Source organism: Gadus morhua, chromosome 9 (genome assembly GCF_902167405.1).
Source record: "Gadus morhua chromosome 9, gadMor3.0, whole genome shotgun sequence".
Taxonomy (NCBI): Eukaryota; Metazoa; Chordata; class Actinopteri; order Gadiformes; family Gadidae; genus Gadus; species Gadus morhua.
The window spans coordinates 8,493,766-8,515,568 of NC_044056.1; the positions used below are offsets into that span (position 1 = coordinate 8,493,766).

Below are 21,803 nucleotides of genomic sequence, written 5' to 3' on the forward strand. Positions count from 1 at the left end.
TAAGTCTGCTTTAGTGTCGTTCAGGAGGCTGTCTACGAAAGGTCCGCTGCTCGAACTCAATCCATGAAACATGAAGTCCACCAAGTACTTCCTCGGCATTTGGTGACAGGCTATCGCAGCAGAGCAAACATCCATTGTCCCGGAGGCTTTTCATGACATAAAGGATAAGGATTGTCCATAAGGCTTTTCACTACTGAACATAAAGGGTATTTAGTTAGTCTGTCTCCAGAGAGCATGATTGGCTGGGAGTCGCGCCAGGCCTTCTTCAACCAAGACGGGGATCCAGGCAACTGTCTTACTGCAGCAAAGAAATGCTCGCAGTTGTCAAAAGAAGAGTCATTGATGAACAAAGTTGGATCCCTAGGCTGCCAGATAAGTCAATAGCACTCCCCGGAATGGCCCTGGAAGTAGATCCACACTTCAATAACAAGCTGGGATTTCTTTGTGAATCACGCTTGTATCCCAGCACATAAGTCAAAAGGTGCCGATGAAAACCTCAGGGCACAATAAGAAGGCCAAGCACGAAGTAGCCTAATAGAAAACTGGTTCTGTCCAAATCGTTTTTTTTTGTTCTGAACTGCCTTCCACTGGTGAAAAATATGAAGACACATAATCATTGGTCTGAAGTGATTTGGGTGCCAGGTTTCAGGTTAGTTATAATCCCTAAAGTCCTTAATCCCTAAATTCTAGGTAATATGGTGAAATAGAAAATCCCCAATTCTGAATGAATGCTGACTGTAAGGGTTCATTCAGTGGAAAGGTGCAATATACATGTATACATGATTAAGGTGCATACGCAATCCAGGCACAGAGCATGCACTCACTCACTCACTCACTCACTCACTCACTCACTCACTCACTCACTCACTCTCACACACACACACACACACACACACACACACACACACACACACACACACACACACACACACACACACACACACACACACACACACACACACACACACACACACACACACACACACACACACACCTCTTCAGGTTTCTCCCAGGGCTGGTATACCTTGTTGTTGGGCATATGTCAGATATGGCCAACGGGTTCCTGCTGGGGATAGCTTTCCAATATTTCCCACACTCCCCCACGTAGTAGATTTTACCCGGTGTGTCCGCACACAAAGCCGCATGCTGCTGCCGATAAACAAGCGGTGTGGAGTAGTGTTGGGTGGCTGGCCTTTGTACGACGTGAAAGGTTGACCCTGCAGTTTCAGGGCACAATGACAGGAGGCGGGGCCTAAATATCAAAAGATTTGGAGGCGTGTGGGTCTGTGTGTGTGTGCGTGCGTTTGAGTGTGTTTCTTTTTGTCTGCTTACCGTCTTTGTTTACTCAATACACCTTGCACTTGGCTTGCTTGCAAAACTTTTAGTCTTCAATTATGTTTCAGTCTAATATCCAAACAAGTTTAACAAAACGATTCACCAAAACCTAATTTATGTGAACTTAAACGTGTGCACATCCCTTGAAAATTCGTTTATTGAATAGAAAATATCGAACTGAAATTGTATTTCAGTTATCATGAGCCTCTGAAAATTAGCGGGCTCCTGGGCTCCACCGCCGTTGCCAAGGCTCCCGTGTACGAGCCGCGGCGGCGGAGACGCGCTGCCGCGTCTGTACAGTACTGCTAGACATGGCGGCGGACCTGCACCCCGAGTGGATATCCTGCCTCCCCCCTTACTGGAGTTACGGGGTAACGCGGGATGGACGCGTCTTCTTCGTAAAGTAATAACCGTGACTTGGAAACGGGCAAAGTATATCCCCATGTCCGTTTTTAAATGTGTAACGCCTTTTCCGTTTCTTACCAACAGCGAAGAAGCCAAGAGTACAACCTGGCTGCATCCAGTGAGCGGCGAGGCGGTGATCACCGGCCACAGGAAAACTCCAGGTACGGGTGTTATCTAGTCTTTACCTGGTAATTTAGCTCACGTTATACTCGGTATAGCCGTCGTTTTTCCACTTCTAGCCGTGAGGGTGAAATTGTCACGGTTGAACCACCGGGCTTTGAAGATAGATGCGCGAGCGGACTTCGGCGCTCGCGCTTTAAAACAAAAAAAGACGAGTCTCTCGTGCACCACCACCTCTGCCAAGGTGCCACTTTGATCGCCCCTTCCGAAGTTGGACACTTATATTGGCGAGGTACAACGTCCATCTTCACATCCGGGTAGACTTACACAGAGAAAGATAACAATTATATATACATTAAAAAAAAATACCCGTACAGGTGGAAATAGAATGTGTGTTCACTGAGAGAGCATAATATACAGAGCATAATATATAGAACACAATAAAGAATCGGTAATATACAACCTCTATATACTATCAGCATATGATGTCGTTAAATAGAGCCCCCTGCTCTAGTGAGCTACTATGGGCTTTAGCGGCACCGTTGTGGGATCACTGCTTTGACAGTGATCCAGCAACAGCTGCTGAATAGTGAGCTAGCGCATGTGAGTCAATATATTTATCTCGATTCGTAAGTCCTGTCCACTTCAACGTCAAATTCAATTTAATGGCACCTTCTTATGCTTTACTGAATGCCAGAACCCGAAAAAAAATCACCGCAGCGCTTTTAGTGAGTGCGCTGTGAATATCTCTGAATGTTTGACAGCCAGCATGGCAGGTCATTCACCGTTTTCTCTCTCTCTCTCTCTCTCTCTCTCTCTCTCTCTCTCTCTCTCTCTCTCTCTCTCTCTCTCTCTCTCTCTCTCTCTCTCTCTCTCTCTCTCTCTCTCTCTCTCTCTCTCTCTCTCTCTCTCTCTCTCTCTCTCTCTCTCTCTCTCTCTCTCTCTCTCTCTCTCTCTCTCTCTCTCTCTCTCTCTCTCTCTCTCTCTCTCTCTCTCCCCCTCTCCCCCCCCCCCCCCCTCTGTTTTGGCATGACCCTCCCTAAAAACAGACCTACCGACGGGGTGGGAAGAAGGATTCACTTTCGAGGGAGCACGATGTTTCATCAAGTAAGTCTGAAAGCACTGCGTCCTTCCTCGTTATCATCAGGTTATTATGTCACCGGGATTCATAAAAGAACACCCCCATGCCTTCAGAGCAGCACGACGACACGGGTTCCAATTCAAACGGGAAGCACCATGTACGGCTCCGACTAGGGACCTTAAAGCTCCTTTGCCTGCACTGCACCTCGTTAGTTAATCATTACATGGTCGCTCCACATATATTTGGGCGTAGTGTAGACTACTTTTCGTCCCCAAGGCTTTCAAACTTTCTGTCCCTTGTTGATCCTCTCTCCGTTTGCCAGTAGGGCAGTGATGTTTGTTTGAATTGCATGATTAACGTATTATTATAATAACAACACAATGTCATTATAATTATCTGTATAATCATATTGTTTTTTGTCAAGTGCATATGAGCCACGTTTATCTGGTTGACCCACATGATTCAGAAGTTGTCCTTCCTACTATACCACCTGCTCTTGTGATAGCGTTGAAGGATTGTCACTGTCAACACTGATTCCTCAGCTGGCTGCTGAGAATAGATGAGATTAAAATCTGGTTGTATTTCCAACATATTGTTCACAACACATTTCAGCACGGGCCTTCAGAGCCTTGTGTGATTCTGTTTGGCAACATACACAAATGCCTTCTCCGTAAGAAGATTAGAGTCACACAGTATGTTCCCCTAATATATTGTTTATTTTCATCCACTAAGTCCCTGTGCCTGCATGGCACACAGGAGCAGATTCAGAGAACCCCCGTGGAGGGCATTCAGACTGTGAGAGAGGGAGTCAATAATGTCATATTCCCCTTCTAAATCACGGCCTCCTCCGTGCAGAACAAACACACTGCTCACCCACCGGTCATTAATTGAACGTTGTGCGTCTGCCACACTACTCAGACTTGCATGGGGGATGTTGTCTGGGGTAGACTTTGCAAACAGCACGATGTTGTGAGTCAGTGTGAGTAATTACAAGGTGCTATTGAGATTCCTTCAAGCTGTTGGCCGTGGTGTGCAGACAATGTGTGAGGTTGTGTTTGTCTGAAGGAGAGGGGAGGCTGCACTATGTTTGACCCAACAAGGGTCGCTGTAGTAACCGGGAACTTGGTTTAACCTCGGTGTGGTTAGCACAAGCCACAGCGATGTTTACCTAACGGTGTGTCTCTGTTGTCCCTTTGTTTGTTCCCCTCTGTGGTTCAACATGGCGATGTAGGTATCCCCCAGGAGTCCTTATAAGGGCAATCAGCAGTCTTCCTCTTCATCTCATGTACTGGGTCTGTGGCACTATCAATGTAAAAAGCCGTAGCTGAGATGCTCTTTATAACAATCAATGGAGTGGAAGCTTGTGCCTGATGGAGCTATCAATGGAGTTGAAACAGGAAGCTGAGATGTTCTTTTGCTGGGATCATCAATGGAGATGGAATTTCTACCCCAGATTTCTTGAGGATCTTCAAGGTACTTCAAACATGTGGCTAAGGTGTTTGATGTTTGTTGTTTGTTGCTTGTTGTTGAGTCATCAATCAAGCTTCTCCGAATTTAATGCGATCATTGTTCTAATATGGCGGGTGTTGACAATTTCGGCTCATAACTATCTCTGACAGAGCTCCACATCTGTCCAGGCACTGTGAGAAGCTGCCAAGTAAATCCTCAGAAAATCCTCCAGCACCAGTTATTTTAATGACCTACCCCTCATAGTGAACAGGGTAATGCTGTTCCACAATATTATAGCCTTTTCAGTTTGCTTACACTTTGTTTTTATTTTGTATCTCGTCACTTGCCCGATGTCTTTTTTGGAAAAACAAGCTGCCTGAATCCAAGCCTTATGACCGCACTTGGATCCATATAAAGGCTAGCTACATAGCTTTAAGCTGTTGCTGTTGGGGTACACAGCATGGGCTTCAATGAGCAGATTGTGCTGACATAGCCTCTCTCTCTGATTGGATGTGTTCTCAATGGGGCAGCGTGTGGGGGTCTGGGTGCTGGTGTGACAGTGTGCGAGGAAGGCCTGACTCATCTGCGAGATTTGATTCCTTTATGGGATTGTGAATGAATGGAGGTCGACGCAGATGTTTGATCAAATCACTCCCTGTGAGTCTTCCTTCGCAATCCGCCACTCTGTTCCCAGGTTATATTGTGGGTGGTCATGCTGCAAATACGGCCTCTAATTCTTTTAGTTTTGTGGAGAGGCTGTGTCATGTGCCAACACCTTGCGCCTCAGCCCCCGGCCCAGGGGGGGGTTAAACATCAGCGAACCGTGACCTTGCAATAGCTCCCGCCCAGTGTGCAATAATACTGAGTGTTTTATGACTAGCTTGTTACGACATCACAAGAGTAGGCTTGTCCCGACTTAATTAACCATTAATAAAATACATCCCATTAATGGGTTTGTACAGACAAATACTTATTTTCCCTTTAATGATGTACCTAGATACATTGCTTTGGAGGTTCTATGGGATTTTCACATTTATAGCAGCTAAGCACTAAGCCCTACACTGAAATACACTGCAGCTGAGTGACATATGCTTTTTGAATGTACTGCAAAACCAGGATTGATATAGATAACACGATGTATAATTAGAAATAAGTATTATTGTACGTCATTGATTTAATTCTTTCCAATGCCCGTATTGTTGGCTATGCTCAGAAGTGATGTGCTCTGAACACTAACTAAGAATTACTTCATTTGTTCAACATTACTGTTACACTCCTCCTAAATGTGTTTCGCAATGAATAGTTATGAAACATTAGCATAAAGCCTTATGTATACCAAGCATCTTATCATGTTCAGGAATGGTAGGCTCTGGCTTCATCTATATTGCAGATTCAGATGCTTTGTAGTCGTCTCACTGTTGGTCTCTCCAGCCTGTGCCCTTGTCACTTCATATTCCCTTGAATAATAACAGCGATCTCCCATTGTTACGAATGGCTAAGCTTCAAGTAATGAGGCACCGTCTCAAGACAGACTGTGCTTTTAAATGATCAGAACGACTGCTGGCTAATTATTCAGGCTGTATTTTGGTTCATCTCCTGGAGACATGGCTCTTGTCTTGAAGTACATTCTTTTACTCTCCTGACAACTCCTTTGTGTAAATTGCGACATCAAAATGTCCGCCAGCCTAGTGCTGAGACATGATATTCATTAGGTTTTGTATTTCTGGATTTCCGCTGCTGAATTATGCATCGTAGACCACAGAAGATGACGATGGTGACAATTGGGGCCAATTTTTGTTAAAAGTCTCGGTAGTGGATTACTTATAGATTGGGGAGATTGTTGAATGTTGTCTGAGTGCACTTTATAAGTACGTCCTGGGTGCTTTTTGTTGCTGGGTGGATCAATATTGAATCCTCCTATTGAATGATATGATTACTACTCAAAGCATCTTAGTACAATTTTGTTTCCGAATGCAATCCTCTTATGGATTAGTCAATTGGTGCTCTGCCTGTCGTCTTCACTTAAACGCAACTGTTTATCATTTGATGTTATGTGGTTGGCATTTGGGATATCTGCCAAGTGCATTGATTGAATGAGACATGCCGTTGACCCGAGAGAAATGAGGCACTTGCACGAGGTGGCCTATCAGACAGCTTTTGTAATAATAATAATAATAATACATTTAATTTAGAGGCGCCTTTCAAGACACCCAAGGTCACCTTACAGAGCATATAGTCATCATACATTTTTTAAAAAACAAGACATTGTGGAAAAAATAAATAAATAAATAAATAATAAATAAACATAAGCAATAATAAATAAATAAAACAAAAACAAGACAAAACAAAACAAAAAAAACAATCAAAACAGTGATCAGTTAGACGTTGTGTGCGAGTTTGAACAGGTGATCTCCTGGGATCCAGACTGTGTATGGTACTTGCACTGTCTTCATTTTAAAGACTTGTGGTCAATTCAGGTAGGAAGCGCAGAGCAATGGACATTGCATGCATAGCTCTTTGTAGATGATCATTCCCTTGCACTGTTACAAACGGTTTCTAACCAGGTTTATGATAGACATTTCCCAACATATATTGTATATTTCGTTTATATTCAACACAAAGGTGCACGATTTGCTGTATCAAGCTATCTTCCGACTCAATTTTGAAGATAAAAGCTCTTCCCACCCACCTTCAAAAAGCGAGGCTTGCCGAGAAAACGAGACATGACATTTCTCTGCGCTGCTGCAGAGTCGGAGCAATTAACCTAGATCCCGGTAACCTTAAAATTAGCATCCACATGACATAATAATGTGTTCCCTAACCATATTGTATCCATCCTAAATGTTGGCTCGGGTGTACGACTCCCAGCTGAAAGGTACTGGGTTTATCCCAATGTCATCCTTGATCAAGATTCCCTAAGGCCTACTTTCCTTAAGCACTTCTATGTATCCGTCTGAATTCACTGTAAGTCGCTTTGGATCAAAGCATCTGCTAAATGGTTAAATAGTAAATCGTAAGCTTAACTAGGAACCATATGCGACCCCCTACCCACGTGGGCTACAGGGGGGGCTACTACTGTACTAAACAAGTGCAGCCTATAGCAAGCGACAGCTATCTGAAAACACTTCCACAATAAGGTGACTGAAAGCTCCATCACTAGGGAGTGACCCGGAGAAGAAGGTTAAGTTTTGCTTTCAGGGTCGAGTATTCAGTCCTTCAGATCCTCCACCCCTAAAAGGGGGGAGGATCATATATCTGTGGATGCTGACTCACTGACTCCTTCCCTCCCTCCCTCCCTCCCTCCCTCCCTCCCTTCCTCCCTCTCTCTCTCCCTCCCAGTCTCACACACAAACAGCTCATGTTGGAGGTATGATACAAGATGAGAAACGGTAGATTTGGGTTTGTGGATCATCCATTCTGTCTGTCAGTCTCTCTAATGCCTGAGGAGAAGGGACGGTTGGGAGGGTGGGGGGCAGACAGACAGACAGGCAGGCAGGCTGCTTTGGGCTGCTAAGACAGCGCTCACGTATTTAAGTCTCAGTGGGGGTCTTTGCCATCTGGCCTGTACCTCGGGCAAACTGCTAGTGGATTGTGTTTTTTACGTTAAGTTTAAAACGTCTGCTGTCGTTGTTTTTGGTGCGTGTGTGTTTGTGTGTGTGTGTGTATTCATGCATGTAAGAGAGCTTCTGATATCAATGGCTGCTGCAGACCTACGCTGATTAGTGCAGTTTCCTCTGGGAATCGGCAGCTCAGGTCAGGTCAGGCTCCTGTGCTCTGCTGTTTTTAATTCCTTCTAGAATGCTCGGCCACCATCCGGCCAAAGAACTGGCTTATTGCTATTGCATTTGCTATGAATCAACTAGGTCTGTCTTTGTTTTTGTATCCTCTGTAAGCTCTCAGACCATTGTGTGCTTGGATGGATATTGAAAAATCGTGCACCTTGATTCTGGTGACGGTTGTTTACATCACCAATCACCGTTCACCGTCACCGCCCCCCTTGGTCCCACCGCTAGGGTACGACCACAGCTCCGACCCAGCAGGTAGTGAAGAATGTCTGGCAGAGAAAAAGTCCACTGGGTCCTTAAACTGCTCCTGCACTACTAAGCCATTCAGCTTTATCTGCTCAAGCATCGGGTTGTGAGAGTGTAGCTCAATGAATATCGTCATTTCTCATATTACCAAATGCCTAGGGAGGAAGAAATAGCCTACGGTAATTATTTGGTTTCAAAGCCTCCTAGGTCTTAAATGGCATCTATGATTTAATGCTGGGAGAGCTCTTGAACTGCAAAGTAATCCTTTGTGTAATCTGCCATGAGCCAGGCACTGCTGATGTTGTGCCAAGCTTAGCTACTTCATTTGACTGCATTGATAACGCGCAGGGCTAGCTATGGCCTGTCTGTGGCTGCTACTGTGGGGCTGGTAGCTGGAAATTTGGGTCTTCCAGGAGGTGATGTCCTCACTCAGCCCACCAGTAAAACAAGTCTGTAATATGTCTAACCAACAACTTAGGAGAATACAATTTCTGTTATCCTTCCAATTATGTCTTCCAGCTATGCTTTTTTACCACATTCCCTAACACAGAGCCTTATCCATTATTAATTTAGCACTAACATGCTTTTTTAAGTTATAATTCAATTAGAGCTTCGGTTATAACCAGAATATTGCAGATTAGACCACGTCCACATGGGTTACAGTTACTCATGATTTAGTGCTGCTTTAAGTATTTTTAATCATATTTTACAATGGGAAACTGACCAAAGTGTGTACCACTCTTTCAAAGCGTTTGACCCTGCAGGGCAGGGTCCACAATTAACACCTGCCACCATTCAATGGTGTACAGATCTGCCCGTTTGGTAGGTCAAAACACCTCAGGGTTACGTACTACAACTATGTCTTGGCAAGTCAATTTTTCCACTCTGGCAGGTAAAAAGACGAGAAAAATTCTACAGTACATCTGGGACCCGCAGGCTGAAACCTTGAATAAAATGGCCAATTGTTGCATGTATTCAGAAGTCTCCTTGGAATAATGACCTATTCATGGGGTATGGAGCGGCAGAGAGATCACAGTGTACAGTTTAAACGCTCATCGGCCAACGGGCCTGACCTGTGTGCACTGATGGAATCTCATTATTTTCTTTCTGGCAAGGTGCCTGTACTCTGTCGTTCGTGTCAATGGAGTCTTGGAATCAATTAAGCTGTTAAATAGGCACCAGGTTCCTGCTGAGTCAAGGTGAGGTGTACACACTGTCCTCTCTCTCTCTCTCTCTCTCTCTCTCTCTCTCTCTCTCTCTCTCTCTCTCTCTCTCTCTCTCTCGCTCTCTCTCTCTCTCTCTCTCTCTCTCTCTCTCTCTCTCTCTCTCTCTCTCTCTCTCTCTCTCTCTCTCTCTCTCTCTCTCTCTCTCTCTCTCTCTCTATCCCGCACCCTCTCTCTCTCTCTCTCCGTCCAGCTCTCTCTCTCTCTCTCTCTCTCTCCGTCCAGCTCTCTCTCTCTCTCTCTCTCTCTCTCTCTCTCTCTCTCTCTCTCTCTCCTGTCTGATCCCGTCTCAGACCAGCAGACACAGTGAGCACCGGGGCCAGTGGTCGTCCAGATGGGCTGTAATGATTAGGGGCTCTTGGAGGCCATCGCTCTGCTGACTGCGAGTGCTGGGATAAAACATCTGCGGAGGACTTGGGAGTAAGTCGGGCACTGTTACCTCAAACTAATTGTTACAAATGCACTCACTCGCAATTTGTTTAATCTCAAGCCAAACCAGGAGTGATTTAGTATGAGTTAGTCATTGAGTTTCTCAACAGCTTCTGTGAGAGAGAGAGAGAGAGAGAGAGAGAGAGAGAGAGAGAGAGAGAGAGAGAGAGAGAGAGAGAGAGAGAGAGAGAGAGAGAGAGAGAGAGAGAGAGAGAGAGAGAGAGAGAGAGGCCACCCACAGTAATGTGTCTCTCCATGTTATCCAACAGAGTGAATGGGGTGATACAGGGCTAGTTGATATACTGGAAGCTGCCTAGTTTTCAATTTAGCAGTAGGAGCAGCAGATGCGTTAACATCACAGCTCCCTGGCTTTGATGTATGCCTTCTCTCTGCTTTTATAACAAAAGTATTATGGCTCGCTCTCTCTTTCTCTTTCTCTTTCTTTGTCTCTCTCACTCTCTATTTCTCTCTTTCTCTCCTCCCTCTCTCTCTCTCTCTCTCTCTCTCTCTCTCTCTCTCTCTCTCTCTCTCTCTCTCTCTCTCTCTCTCTCTCTCTCTCTCTCTCTCTCAGGTGTTTGTTGAGAGAGGAAATGCTGTCACCAGGACATTGTCTCTGCCTGTGTTTTCTCACTCGCCTATATGTTGTTGTAATCCTCATGCAAATCCCTATTCTATACCTCCAGCTCACTGACAGGTAGCACAAATGTATTGCTGCCTGAGGCGCTGGCCTTTGATGTTACCCATGTTGTCAGAGAGAGAGGGAGAGAGAAAGAGAGAGACATAGAGATAGAGGGACATAGAGAAAGAGAGGGAGACAAAGAGAGAGAGAGAGAGACCTTATCCGGCCTTATCTTTTCGTAGACTAATCTTTCTGAGAAACCCCAGGCTTTGTCATGATATGTTTACTTTCTGACAAGGTTGTTCATCTTTGCGTGGACTTGAAGGAGCCAGATAGAGATAAAAACAGGGTTTAATGGGGAGGTGGTGCCAAATCCCAGGAGAGGGTTTATTATTATCTCCCCAACGAACAACCCCAGCGAGTTGAATAACCTGTAGCGCCATTCAACGTTCAATCAGTCTGCCAGGCAGGCATTTTCATTTCAGCCATCCTTGTTCAGTTAAATATTGGTTGTTTAGTCCTGCCCGACTCCTTCTGTATGGACATTGACTGTTGCCTGAATATCCTGCTTACCTCATTCCAATTATGTTGGGAGTATTCATCTGTTTATCTGAGAGTGTGAGGGTTTGCGTGTGTTTTCATTTACATGCATGTCTGTTTGAGGCAGAGAGCACTGACTGTCCAATCCAATGCATTTATTGCTTAATCTTGCAGTGACTGCACTGCTTATGTCAGCAGTCTTTCTCTTTCCCCCCCCGCACTAACAAACACACACATATACACACTCATACACATACAAACACACACACACACACACACACACACACACACACACACACACACACACACACACACACACACACACACACACACACACACACACACACACACACACACACACACACACACACACACACACAAACACAACCATAGCTCATTCCATTCCGGTTTGAACAAATATTTGACGTCCAAGTGCTAAGTAAACCGTACATTCTGACTTGCTGAGATCTATTGCCTATACTTACAGCCTATTTCCCTCAGACCAGCCATTACCTATCGCAATGCCTTCAACAGCAGCAAAGCAATATGCAGGGGAGCGATGGGGATCTCAAACGCTGCATCCAACGGGAACGTAGAGTTCTATTTTCAAACCTGAACCCTTGGCTGCCTGGTGCAAAGCTCATCCCCAGATCTACTTTTGTCCTCCCCCAGTGCTTCCTGCTCCCCTGCGCTCGCCGTCTGTTCGGGGTCAGCTGACTCACAGACAGACAGGAGGGACTGCCGGCTTTGCCCACAAATCCATGATGTCATCTGCAGTCTCTTGACTCTTATCAGATGTTTACTTTTCTTTGTGGGCTGCCAAGTGAACTCTTGCCTCACAAACTCTTGCCTCCCAACTCAAATCTCGTCGCCTGCACTGTGTCTGTTAAGACTCGAATTCAGCCTAACCTAAAGCAAAACAAGTGCTGTTTTGAAGGCTGAGTTCAGTTTACGATTCTCAGAAAGTTGTATTTATGTGTAATTTGACTGGTGCAGCCAACTGTGGGCTAGTTCGTGTATGATTTGGTTGCTTGCATGATGATGGTGGCACTCATTCTTAAATCTTATCTGTTTATTGTTGGCTTGGAAACTAGTGTGGATGATGCACATGTATTAGGCATTAGGAGCACTGCCTCTTTCTCTCTTTATCACTCTACTATTCACTCTCTGTCTCTCATTATCTATCTATCTAACTATCACTCTGGATGTGGGCAAGCTACAGTTGTTTTTTAATGGTTGCTTTCACGAATACAACCTTAATTTCTGTAGTATGTCGTTACTACCTCCCTCTGCCTCAGTGTTTCCCACAGAAATTTTGGAGACTATGGGGGGGATGGGGGGGTATGGAGCGATTGTTAACGGGGGGGGGGTGGAGCGATTGTTGACGGGGGGGGGGGGGGGGGGGGGGGGGGGGTTGGTATGGAGCGATTGTTGATGGGGGGACGGGGGGGTGGGTATGTGGCGATTTTTTTTTCCCAATGAGAGCAACACGAACTTCGTCTGAGCAAAAAAAAAAATGTGTGGGAAACACTGCTCTGCCTGCTTATGGTTTGCTGTTTCTGGAAGGAGACAGATACATAAAAAAGCCCCTACTTGCCCAAGATATAGCTACAAACACAGCATTAGGTTTAAACGTGGAACTGTTTATATCTCTTGTTATTGAACGGATATTGATTGTATCTGTGTGCAACCATTCAGACTAAATAACACGGTTTTGTTTAATATGCAGTTGATTATGACTAATGTGTAAACTGTGTACTGCCCTATTCCTATTGTCAGTCACTTATTGAGTGTTTTTAACGAGTGTGTTAAAAATGTGTGGAAGGAAGTCAACTCAAACGCAACGTGATGGTAACGACTCCTGCCGTTGGCGTGCTGCCAAACTTGAAATTGGCTCTTTTCTGTAGATGGAAATGTTATATACACAGTGTATCGCATTGGACAGCATGGTTGGAATTGGTTTTGTTCTGGTAATTTGTCAGAGTGCGAGCGGATAGAGTACCTGCTGAGTATTCAGGCATGTTCTCAGGAGCCCTGATGACATTTGATATCAGTCTGAGTGGAGGCAACGTAGCAAGGTATTGGAGAAAATACTTGAACTAAAAGATGTGTCTCTCAATGTTCATATTCAAGTGCGATTTGTGCTATAAGTATTCCCAATTATCTTTTTTGATGTTTAATAACGTATATATCTCAACGGATTTTGCACCACATTAAAGTTGGTAATCTGCAGAGCAAACCACAAAAGGCCTGAAAGGATATTACTAAACACAACCAATTGACTACTAATCGAGTTAACTTAGTAAATGATGTAGTCTAATCATGAACCTCTTGGAAGGTAATACTAGTGTAGCATTCTCAGAACCCTCCTACTCTATTACTGTGAGCTACCAATTGACTGCACTGAGGTTCTCTCCTGGGAAAGATGAGCAGGACTTATTCAGTGGGCCTCCATTCACACACTGCTCCTGAGCTCTCGTGAGTGTGGGAATGAATCCAGTGTTGAGCGGTTACCGTCAGCATGAAATATGCTTCTTAATAAAATTTGCAATAATAACGGGAACCTGTACAGGTCACATTGTGAAAACATGACTTCACTAGTAAGAAACTCTTTGTCAGGGTACTTTCTGTGACACTGTTTGCCTCTGGTTTCAGTTTCATTTGAAAAGCAGATTGGCGTGTTTTTACTTCTAGTATGAGCGCATGAAACGGGAAGATTTATATCTAATTGACGGAAAATACGATTAAGATGTTGGCGACTACTTCTGCGGTCACAGAACTAAAGCAATGGTGGAGATATGATCCAGCTGCCTTTATGAGGAGCAGATTTTATGGCATTTAATTTGATTCTTGTTTTCGAGTTACATCCTGTCTGTTCCAGCATGTATTCTAAATTGTCCTTTTTCCCATGAGAGTCATGATACCGCTTAAGAAAAGTCATCATTTTATGACATCTCATTCATTTCACTTCATTTTACTGCCCTTTCCTCTGTCTCTTATATAAGAGGGCCTTGATTTCATAAACTCGGTTTCAGCAAATACATCTGCTGCATCATTTCCGGATCGCTCGATGCGGTTACATTGTTTTCTAGTAATGTCGGAGAGGTAGTTAAAAAAGAATGAAGCTACTTCTAAAAATAGCGCGGAAGTTGAAAATACTCCAGTGTTCCGTCTTCCTCTGTCTCAAACCATGTCACAGATTGCTTTGGTCTTTATTTAAACCAGCTCAATAAGCAACAATTTATCTGTTTATGCGTGCATAGCTGCACTTTGCCAAAATATATCTTTCCCTGAATGCCTAAGCTACCGAGCTATTACGGTATTCACATTAAAAAAATTATAAAAATGATGTCTTTGTATAGCTCAACTGGTAGAGCCTTGTACTCACTGTCATTTACATGACGCACAACTGTTGATACACAAATTCACACACGACGGCAGAGTCAACCATGCAAGGCGACAGCCAACTCATTGGGAGCAGTTATGGCTAGGTGTCTTGCTCAGGGACACCTCAACGCTCAGCTAGGAGGAGCCTGGGCTTGAGCTGGCAACCTTCTGGTTTTAAGTCAACCTGCTCTACCTCCTAATTCAAGCCAACCCATAGGTCGGGTTAGGGTAAGGGGTTCAAACCTGCTAACCTCTAGAGTTAGGGGTTTGATTCCCACTGAGGGGCACCCTTGATAAGAGTGTATGGACTGATAGTGTTCATGTAAGATGCTTTTAGATAGAAGCGTCACACATTTGTATTATTATGTAGGAGCTGTGTCTCTGTTGCATCCGCCTGCGTGTTGATGCTAGGTGTTACTACAGCTGGGCACAGAAGCAAAGCATTGAGAAATACCTCACTCTCTGTCATGTGTGCTGTGATGCAGTGGAGCACAGATTCATTATTTGATATGCTCTTCTATCCTCTTTTGTCTTGAAGTTATTTCAAAGTGAAAAAATTATTATACATCAGCAAGGAAAAAATACTGGTTTATCGTCTGGCAGACTGCGATTTAGATACAACCAAAGTCATGTGTGTTGCTACTGCAAAATATTGTCTCATTTTATACCATATATTAGACGCCAGTATATTGTTCTGTATTGGATCTCAAGACTTTTCTGATATATATACACCTATATTTTGTGTTATATATTATGTATAGAATATATGGTTACGGTTCATGTTTTGCAGCATCCTTTAGATAATTATGCATGTGTAGAAAGTCAGACGAACACTGACATGGCAAAACACGAAAAAAATTGTGTGCATGTGGGATTTGTTTGTATGTGTGGGATTCCGCACATGAGATTAATCTCACTGTATACAATGAATTGTTTGCACTCCTGACCTAGAACAGCCTGTTCTTTCCCTGTCTCTGATCCCTTTGGGCTTTTAGGACTGTTGAGTGTAGTGTCAGTCTCAGTTTCAGTGTTCACTATTTGTGAGCACTACTTTTGACCAGCAGAGGGCAGTCTCATTGCATTGCAAATTCAGCAAAGATTCCCTCTTAAAGATCCTGCCCATCTTTGGCAGTACAGTTTTAACTTTTTGGCATCTGAAGTACACCTACAATTAGTATTTCTTATTATAAATAGATCGGTGATATTCTTTCCCTTTGTCTTCTGTTTTTGGCCTTGTTTTTATTACAATTAGAAAGGCCTACAATTGAGACACTTGTGCCATGAGAGGGCAGTATTGTATTGTATTGTTTGCATACAGCATGTTACACAGATTTCCAAGGGGATTTTACGCAACAATAACATTGGTGACCACAGATATTCTGGCCCTCCTTGTGACTCCCACTAGGGTTCACCACAATGAACCATATCGTCATCAAATGTCCCTCCAAAATGTTTTCCTCTATGTGTTTTTGTTACACGCCTTATATTACATCATGGTGTGATGCACATTGTTGCATATCTTCTTCCTTTTTATTCAGTCAAGAATTGAGAATTTATAGTATGATCGAACCTAGTGTTACAACACACTGTAGCATAACTCACTTCAACGTGACACGCAAGTGAGAATCCCATCATCTGTGTTTGTTTCCTAGTCGCCATGATCTCCTCCTAGTCCGCGTCTGTCATCCTCGACTTGGAGCTCAGCCCACTTACAGTGCTCTGTCTTTGTCTCTTCTGTTTTCTTCTCCTTCCTACGCATTTCCTCACCGTGTGCCTCCTAATGTTGAATCATCCTCTCAGGTAAGTGGCACTTAAGCGCGTGGTTTAGAGAGGACCCTAGTTCTTCTCGTCGCGCCCGGAGCGGCGAGTCAAAAGCGTGGGCGTTCGCGGCCTTGAGGTGATGCCGTACGTCTAGCGTGGCGTGACGTGTTTCACGCCGTCTGATTCTGTCCCCCCCCTGAAGGCTTTTTGTTAATGTCTGTGAACGCCGTTCTCTTATTCCCACATTTTGGTCACAGATGTTCCCTGGATTGGATGAGGATGAAACCGGCAGCCGGGGGAGGCCCCACCCTCTCGCAGGATTTAGAATGCAGGCCGACGGAGTGCGGGGTGTTGACACTACGGGGGGGTGGTGTGTGTGTGTGTGTTTGTGTGTGTGTGCGTGTGTGTGTATGTGTGCGTGTGTGCATCTGACTGTGTGTGTGTGTGCATCTGCCTGTGTGTGTGTGTGTGTGTGTGTGCGCCTGTTGGGCCGTAATTAAATTTATGTGAAATCATCATTAACACTAAATTAGCAGAAAATTTTAGGAAAACAACATGAAGTGTGCCATGGTTTCATTGGTGGACTTTTAGAAGTATAAATTTCTATCTATTTATATGCTAATATACTACCATGCTATCTAACTGTTTAAAATCGTGTGACATATTGATTATTCAAATGATATACTGCCTTTTTTCTGTGACCTGTTCATTTAGTAATGCTGCACAGCACCCGGAGCTGTGCTGCTGGTGTTCTTGCCACACTGCTGTTTTATCACCGGGACGCTCTAAATTAGTAAGACTAATTCAGAAACCGAGCGCGTAATCCTTCCCTTATGCTGTCACTCGCTACAGCTAAATCTGCTTTGACGAGACGTCGAGACCAGATGTAAACAACAGTGTGCGTTTGAACATGTGTGTGTGTGAGTGTGTTTGGCAATTCTTTGGAGTAGTTGGTTGAGGAATTCTGACCAGTTTACTCCCCGCATGTCTTAAGTCTTACTATTAGTGTCTCAATGTTGGGTCATCGTCAACAGAGTACGCTCATGCCATAACATAGTTTAAACACATACACACAATCACTCGCACACAACACACACACACACACACACACACACACACACGCACACACACACACACACACACACACACACACACACACACACACACACACACACACACACACACACACACACACACACACACACACACACACACACACACACACAGCTGTCGGTCAGAGTATCCGGGGGCCCCGGAAGGGAGCTGTTGTTACATTAACGTGGAGCCTCTATCCCTGGGCAGTGGTCACGGCTGCTTTAAAGGGCGGTGTGTTTTTGGCTGGGAGATGGAGAAACGAGGAGGCTCGGCTTGTGGTGCTCTATTATTACTCCTCCACTCTGAGGCGTTGGTTGGGGGAGTGGTGCAGCTGCAGCAACAGCAGCCCCAGCAGGTGCACTGGGGCAGGTTGTGGAGCCACCAGCCCACCACCACCACCACCACCACCACTGCAGGGTGACCTGCATACACACATGATGATGATATCCACCGCATAGAACTGCACAGCCAACCGTGTTTTGAAACCGCTTCCCTCCACTAGCCCTGTGTCTGGTGCAACACGTTCACGCCTTTAGGGTTTACAACGTTTGATTTACGGCCCCTGATAGGCTGTTGTGGCGGGACATGACGTCGCCAGAGATAGGCCACGTGAATGAAAAAAAACAGGCCTGTATTGTTTGTCTGCACTATCTCCTCATTTGACCGGTGTCTCCCCCTTCTCTGACTCCATTGTTTTGAAGCAGGATTGATTGGCCTTGTTTGCAGCATTGATTTACAGGATGTCACATCTGCATGGTCGGCTGGCAATGGTTTGATTGTCTTTTGCTGTGAGGGCATACCGTGCTGCCTATTCAGACCCTCCTAGTCCATACATGCAATGATAGCTTCAGGAAGAAGGGAAAGGAAAAGGTCAAGCAGCTGTTCAGCACTGCGGGGCTCTAGTGTTGCTGCTGTTCTTCCACTGTTTTGAAGTTTGACTGTGCATGAACGGGCATGTCAGCTAACACTTGCCGGGGATGTTGCAATGTCATGCTTGGTTGTGAACCAGGAATTTACAATGGATCCAAAGGTTGGTTTTGATTTCGCCTTAGGGACTAAATAATATGCACTTCTGTTGAAGTGAAGTTTAGCTCTTTAGTTATTCCTTGTCTGATAAACCATCCCATACCATTTCGCCTTAGGGACTAAATAATATGCACTTCTGTTGAAGTGAAGTTTAGCTCTTTAGTTATTCCTTGTCTGATAAACCATCCCCGACGTATACATTTGCAAATCAACATGTCCCAAAGCCATGTGTTTTTTTAATGCGCTTTGTTTTTGTCTTTCCTCTTTTTCAACCAAAACACATGCAAATAACCCACATGACTCAAACCCATGACTGAATCATCATGGCCTCGCCAAACAGCAAGTGTCAGGAGTCCGCGTTTGTTTTCGTGCTGCAGACTCACTGCATTGCTGCAGGGTCTTCCGGCCCTGTTTGTTCCTGACAGATGTTTGCTCTGTACCTGCCAGAGGCTGACGCGTGGGCGCAAATCAAATAATCGACCTCATCAGGCATTTCCCACACGTGCACCTGTAACCTAATCAAGCTATTTCCAACGCGTGCATCTGCACCCTACTATACCCACAACCACACAGGCATGCGCTTGGTGACATTTTACACAGTGAAATATGCATGCACATTCTCACACGTGGATCTTAAAAGCTCTCCGTTCCCAAGTCCTCGAAATAGGCCTACTATTTATATGAGAAGAAAAAATGTGCATCGCCTCACATTCTCAATGTATACCTCCAGCCTGGCCAGGCCCTGTATGTGACTGGCCCACTGCTGTCCTTTCATGCCAGGGGCTAGCGTTGGAACCACCGAAACTAGAGCAGCACTCTATCCCATAATCTGCTCGTCAATAGCAGTGTCACTGGAAGGTCTGTCACACAGCACACACTATTCTCTATTATCTTCTCTCTATCACGCTGTGTCGCTCCCTCTCTCTCTTTTTCTCTCTGACTGCAGTCTCTGTGTCTTGCTTGTGGAGGTGAATATCAAAAATACTTCAACGAGTCAAGGTTAATATCTCCGCAATGGTTCACTTGGGTATTGTGGGATCAATGATTTAGAATTGGGCTTTTTGTGTGTGTGATTGGTGGACATGTTCATATATGACGTCTCAATGATAGCTTTTATACCACCTCATTGGCTTGGATGGAACTAGGTCACGGCAGGGTGTCTGGACCTACAGCTCAACCGTGCCCAGCATGCTCTCTATGGCTTAAAGTTGAGCGGCAAAATAACGCCACAGTACCACAGCACTCTCACTCTCTTTTACTCACTCGAACACTTGTGATTACTATCATCTCAGCCACTGCGGTTTCTTCTGGGAGGTAGCGTGTCAACCATTTACATTTTATCCGACTAACCTAACCATCACCTATTGAACACCTCCATAGCATTGACGATGCAAAGTTCTTGGTAAGCCATTAAGAATTTTTGATGACATGCATGTTTGTTTGAGAGTCGTTAACCTTATTTGCTAGGGAAGACAAGGAGACAGTTAAGTTTAACCTATATGTAAAAACATGTTGGGTTTGTTGCATTACTTCTCCTCTCCTGAAAGATTAGCACCAAGCATATTCCTGTAGTTTGACAGAAGGCAGTCTTAGCCACAGCTGCAAATCCTAAATGGGATTGCAAGCATGTAAATATATCCATTTGATGTTAATCAAATTGCCCAAAATTGTAAAGATAGTGAACCTTTAATCTCATAATACTGACTGTTTAAGCAGAGTAATTAATGTTTTTGTATGTAATTATGAAATGATTATGGTTATTATCTGTTTTACGGGGTTTAATAACAGCTCTATGCGCCCCTTCCTGCGAAACAGCAGAACTAGGTCTGGCTATTATTAAAATAGAGACAAGAGCATTCGCATTGTCAGTCCCATCCTCTGTGCTCATGCAAAGCAGGGGAAGCATCCAATGAGACATTTCAACGTTAAACGTACTAGTAGTCGATGTTCATTACGTGTTGAAAAAAAAAAAGGGGCTGTTACCGTCTATTCCTCTGGGGATGTTTATAAGAAACATTCAGGTGGCTGGTTCTTGTGGTTGTCAGTCTCCAGAGCTCAGCTTTCGTCTCATTGGCCTCATTAAATCCACACTCTAGCCCGCTAATATCTACACCCCACCGAGCGTGATTACACCTCCAGACCCATCGCACCGGATTCATTAGACTCACAATGGACTGTCAGCACCTCTGCTCGTGACTGGGTGCAGCGTGAGGATGCTGGAGGTGTGGACAACGATGATTGTCCTTGGCGAGTGGTTGTGTAGGTGCCGTGACGACTTTATTCGTGAATCATTTAGGACAGGGGTTTAGGGAAATGCCTTTTCCCATGGCTGGATTAGAATTTCACGCTCGGTCTCACTTGATGTTATCCATTGTCTCTCCGCTGGTGTTTTTCTTCTGTATTTCACGGCTGCTGTTTACTCTACTTGTAACTCTGTTTGTTGGTTTGTTTACTCATACCCATTGCCTGTGTGTGTGTGTGTGTGTGTGTGTGTGTGTGTGTGTGTGTGTGTGTGCGTGTGTTTGTGTCAGCCAGACGGTCACTCTCTCTTTGTCCTCAGGGAGTGATGATGATGTCCAAGCCTTCATCTTTCAGGCTCTCTGACTGCACAACTATTAGTAATTTGAGCGTCATGGGCGAGGGGGGCTGGAGACAAATCCTCACTTCCTGCTCCATGGAAAGATAATAGGTTCAGGGAAATTTCTATTGAAATTTAAAGGGGCGCTTCCAAGGGCCTATTTAGAGGTAATAGTGTATCTTACCCCAGCTAATCCCCCCTCTAATTGCTGTCTAATTGCTGTAATGACGGCACAACAGGCCCCCTTTCATATTTATGGTCTAGGCTGAAACAAATTATCTGTGTCTCTTTGCCAGCCCAGTCTCCCAGCACAGCCGAACCAGACATGCTTTTGGAGGGTGGTTTTGTAGGTTCCACATGGCTAGCGTAAGTGTGTCTGCCAGAGGCGGGGTTTCCCTCCGGAGCGTGCGGTATAAAACTATCAAACAGCATTTTTCTGTTAACATTACTGCTTTAAAAAAATACCCAGACTTCAATTTCAGTCTGATTTTAGAAATAATGAAACAGCCCCCGCTATTTCAGATTTGTAAGCAAAGGCTTTCCGCCCCTTGCCTAGTGTACACGCCCGATATATCAGGGCTCCTACATCCTGCCTCTTCCATGTCTGTCTTCCATCCCATCCCTCTGATGTTTTGTTTGTACACCCATGGTTTCACACGCGCCGCAGAACATGTGCAGTGCGCCTTCCCAAAGGAGCTAATGTTGACGAGGAAACCATTAGGTT

The 21,803-nt window shown here is 44.7% G+C and overlaps 1 protein-coding gene across 7 annotated transcripts in view; it reads left to right on the forward strand.

Moving 5' to 3' along the window:
- The first annotated feature begins 1,582 nt into the window (after positions 1–1,582).
- LOC115550393 (pleckstrin homology domain-containing family A member 5) overlaps positions 1,583–21,803 on the forward strand; it is a 66,554-nt gene continuing 46,333 nt past the window's right edge. For all 7 annotated transcript variants that reach the window (XM_030365351.1, XM_030365353.1, XM_030365354.1 and 4 more), the window contains exons 1-3: positions 1,583–1,738; positions 1,825–1,901; positions 2,910–2,967. In XM_030365351.1, the coding sequence (XP_030221211.1) occupies positions 1,647–1,738; positions 1,825–1,901; positions 2,910–2,967 (227 nt within the window). In that variant the 5' untranslated portion in view covers positions 1,583–1,646. The remainder of the gene's footprint in view (positions 1,739–1,824; positions 1,902–2,909; positions 2,968–21,803) is intronic.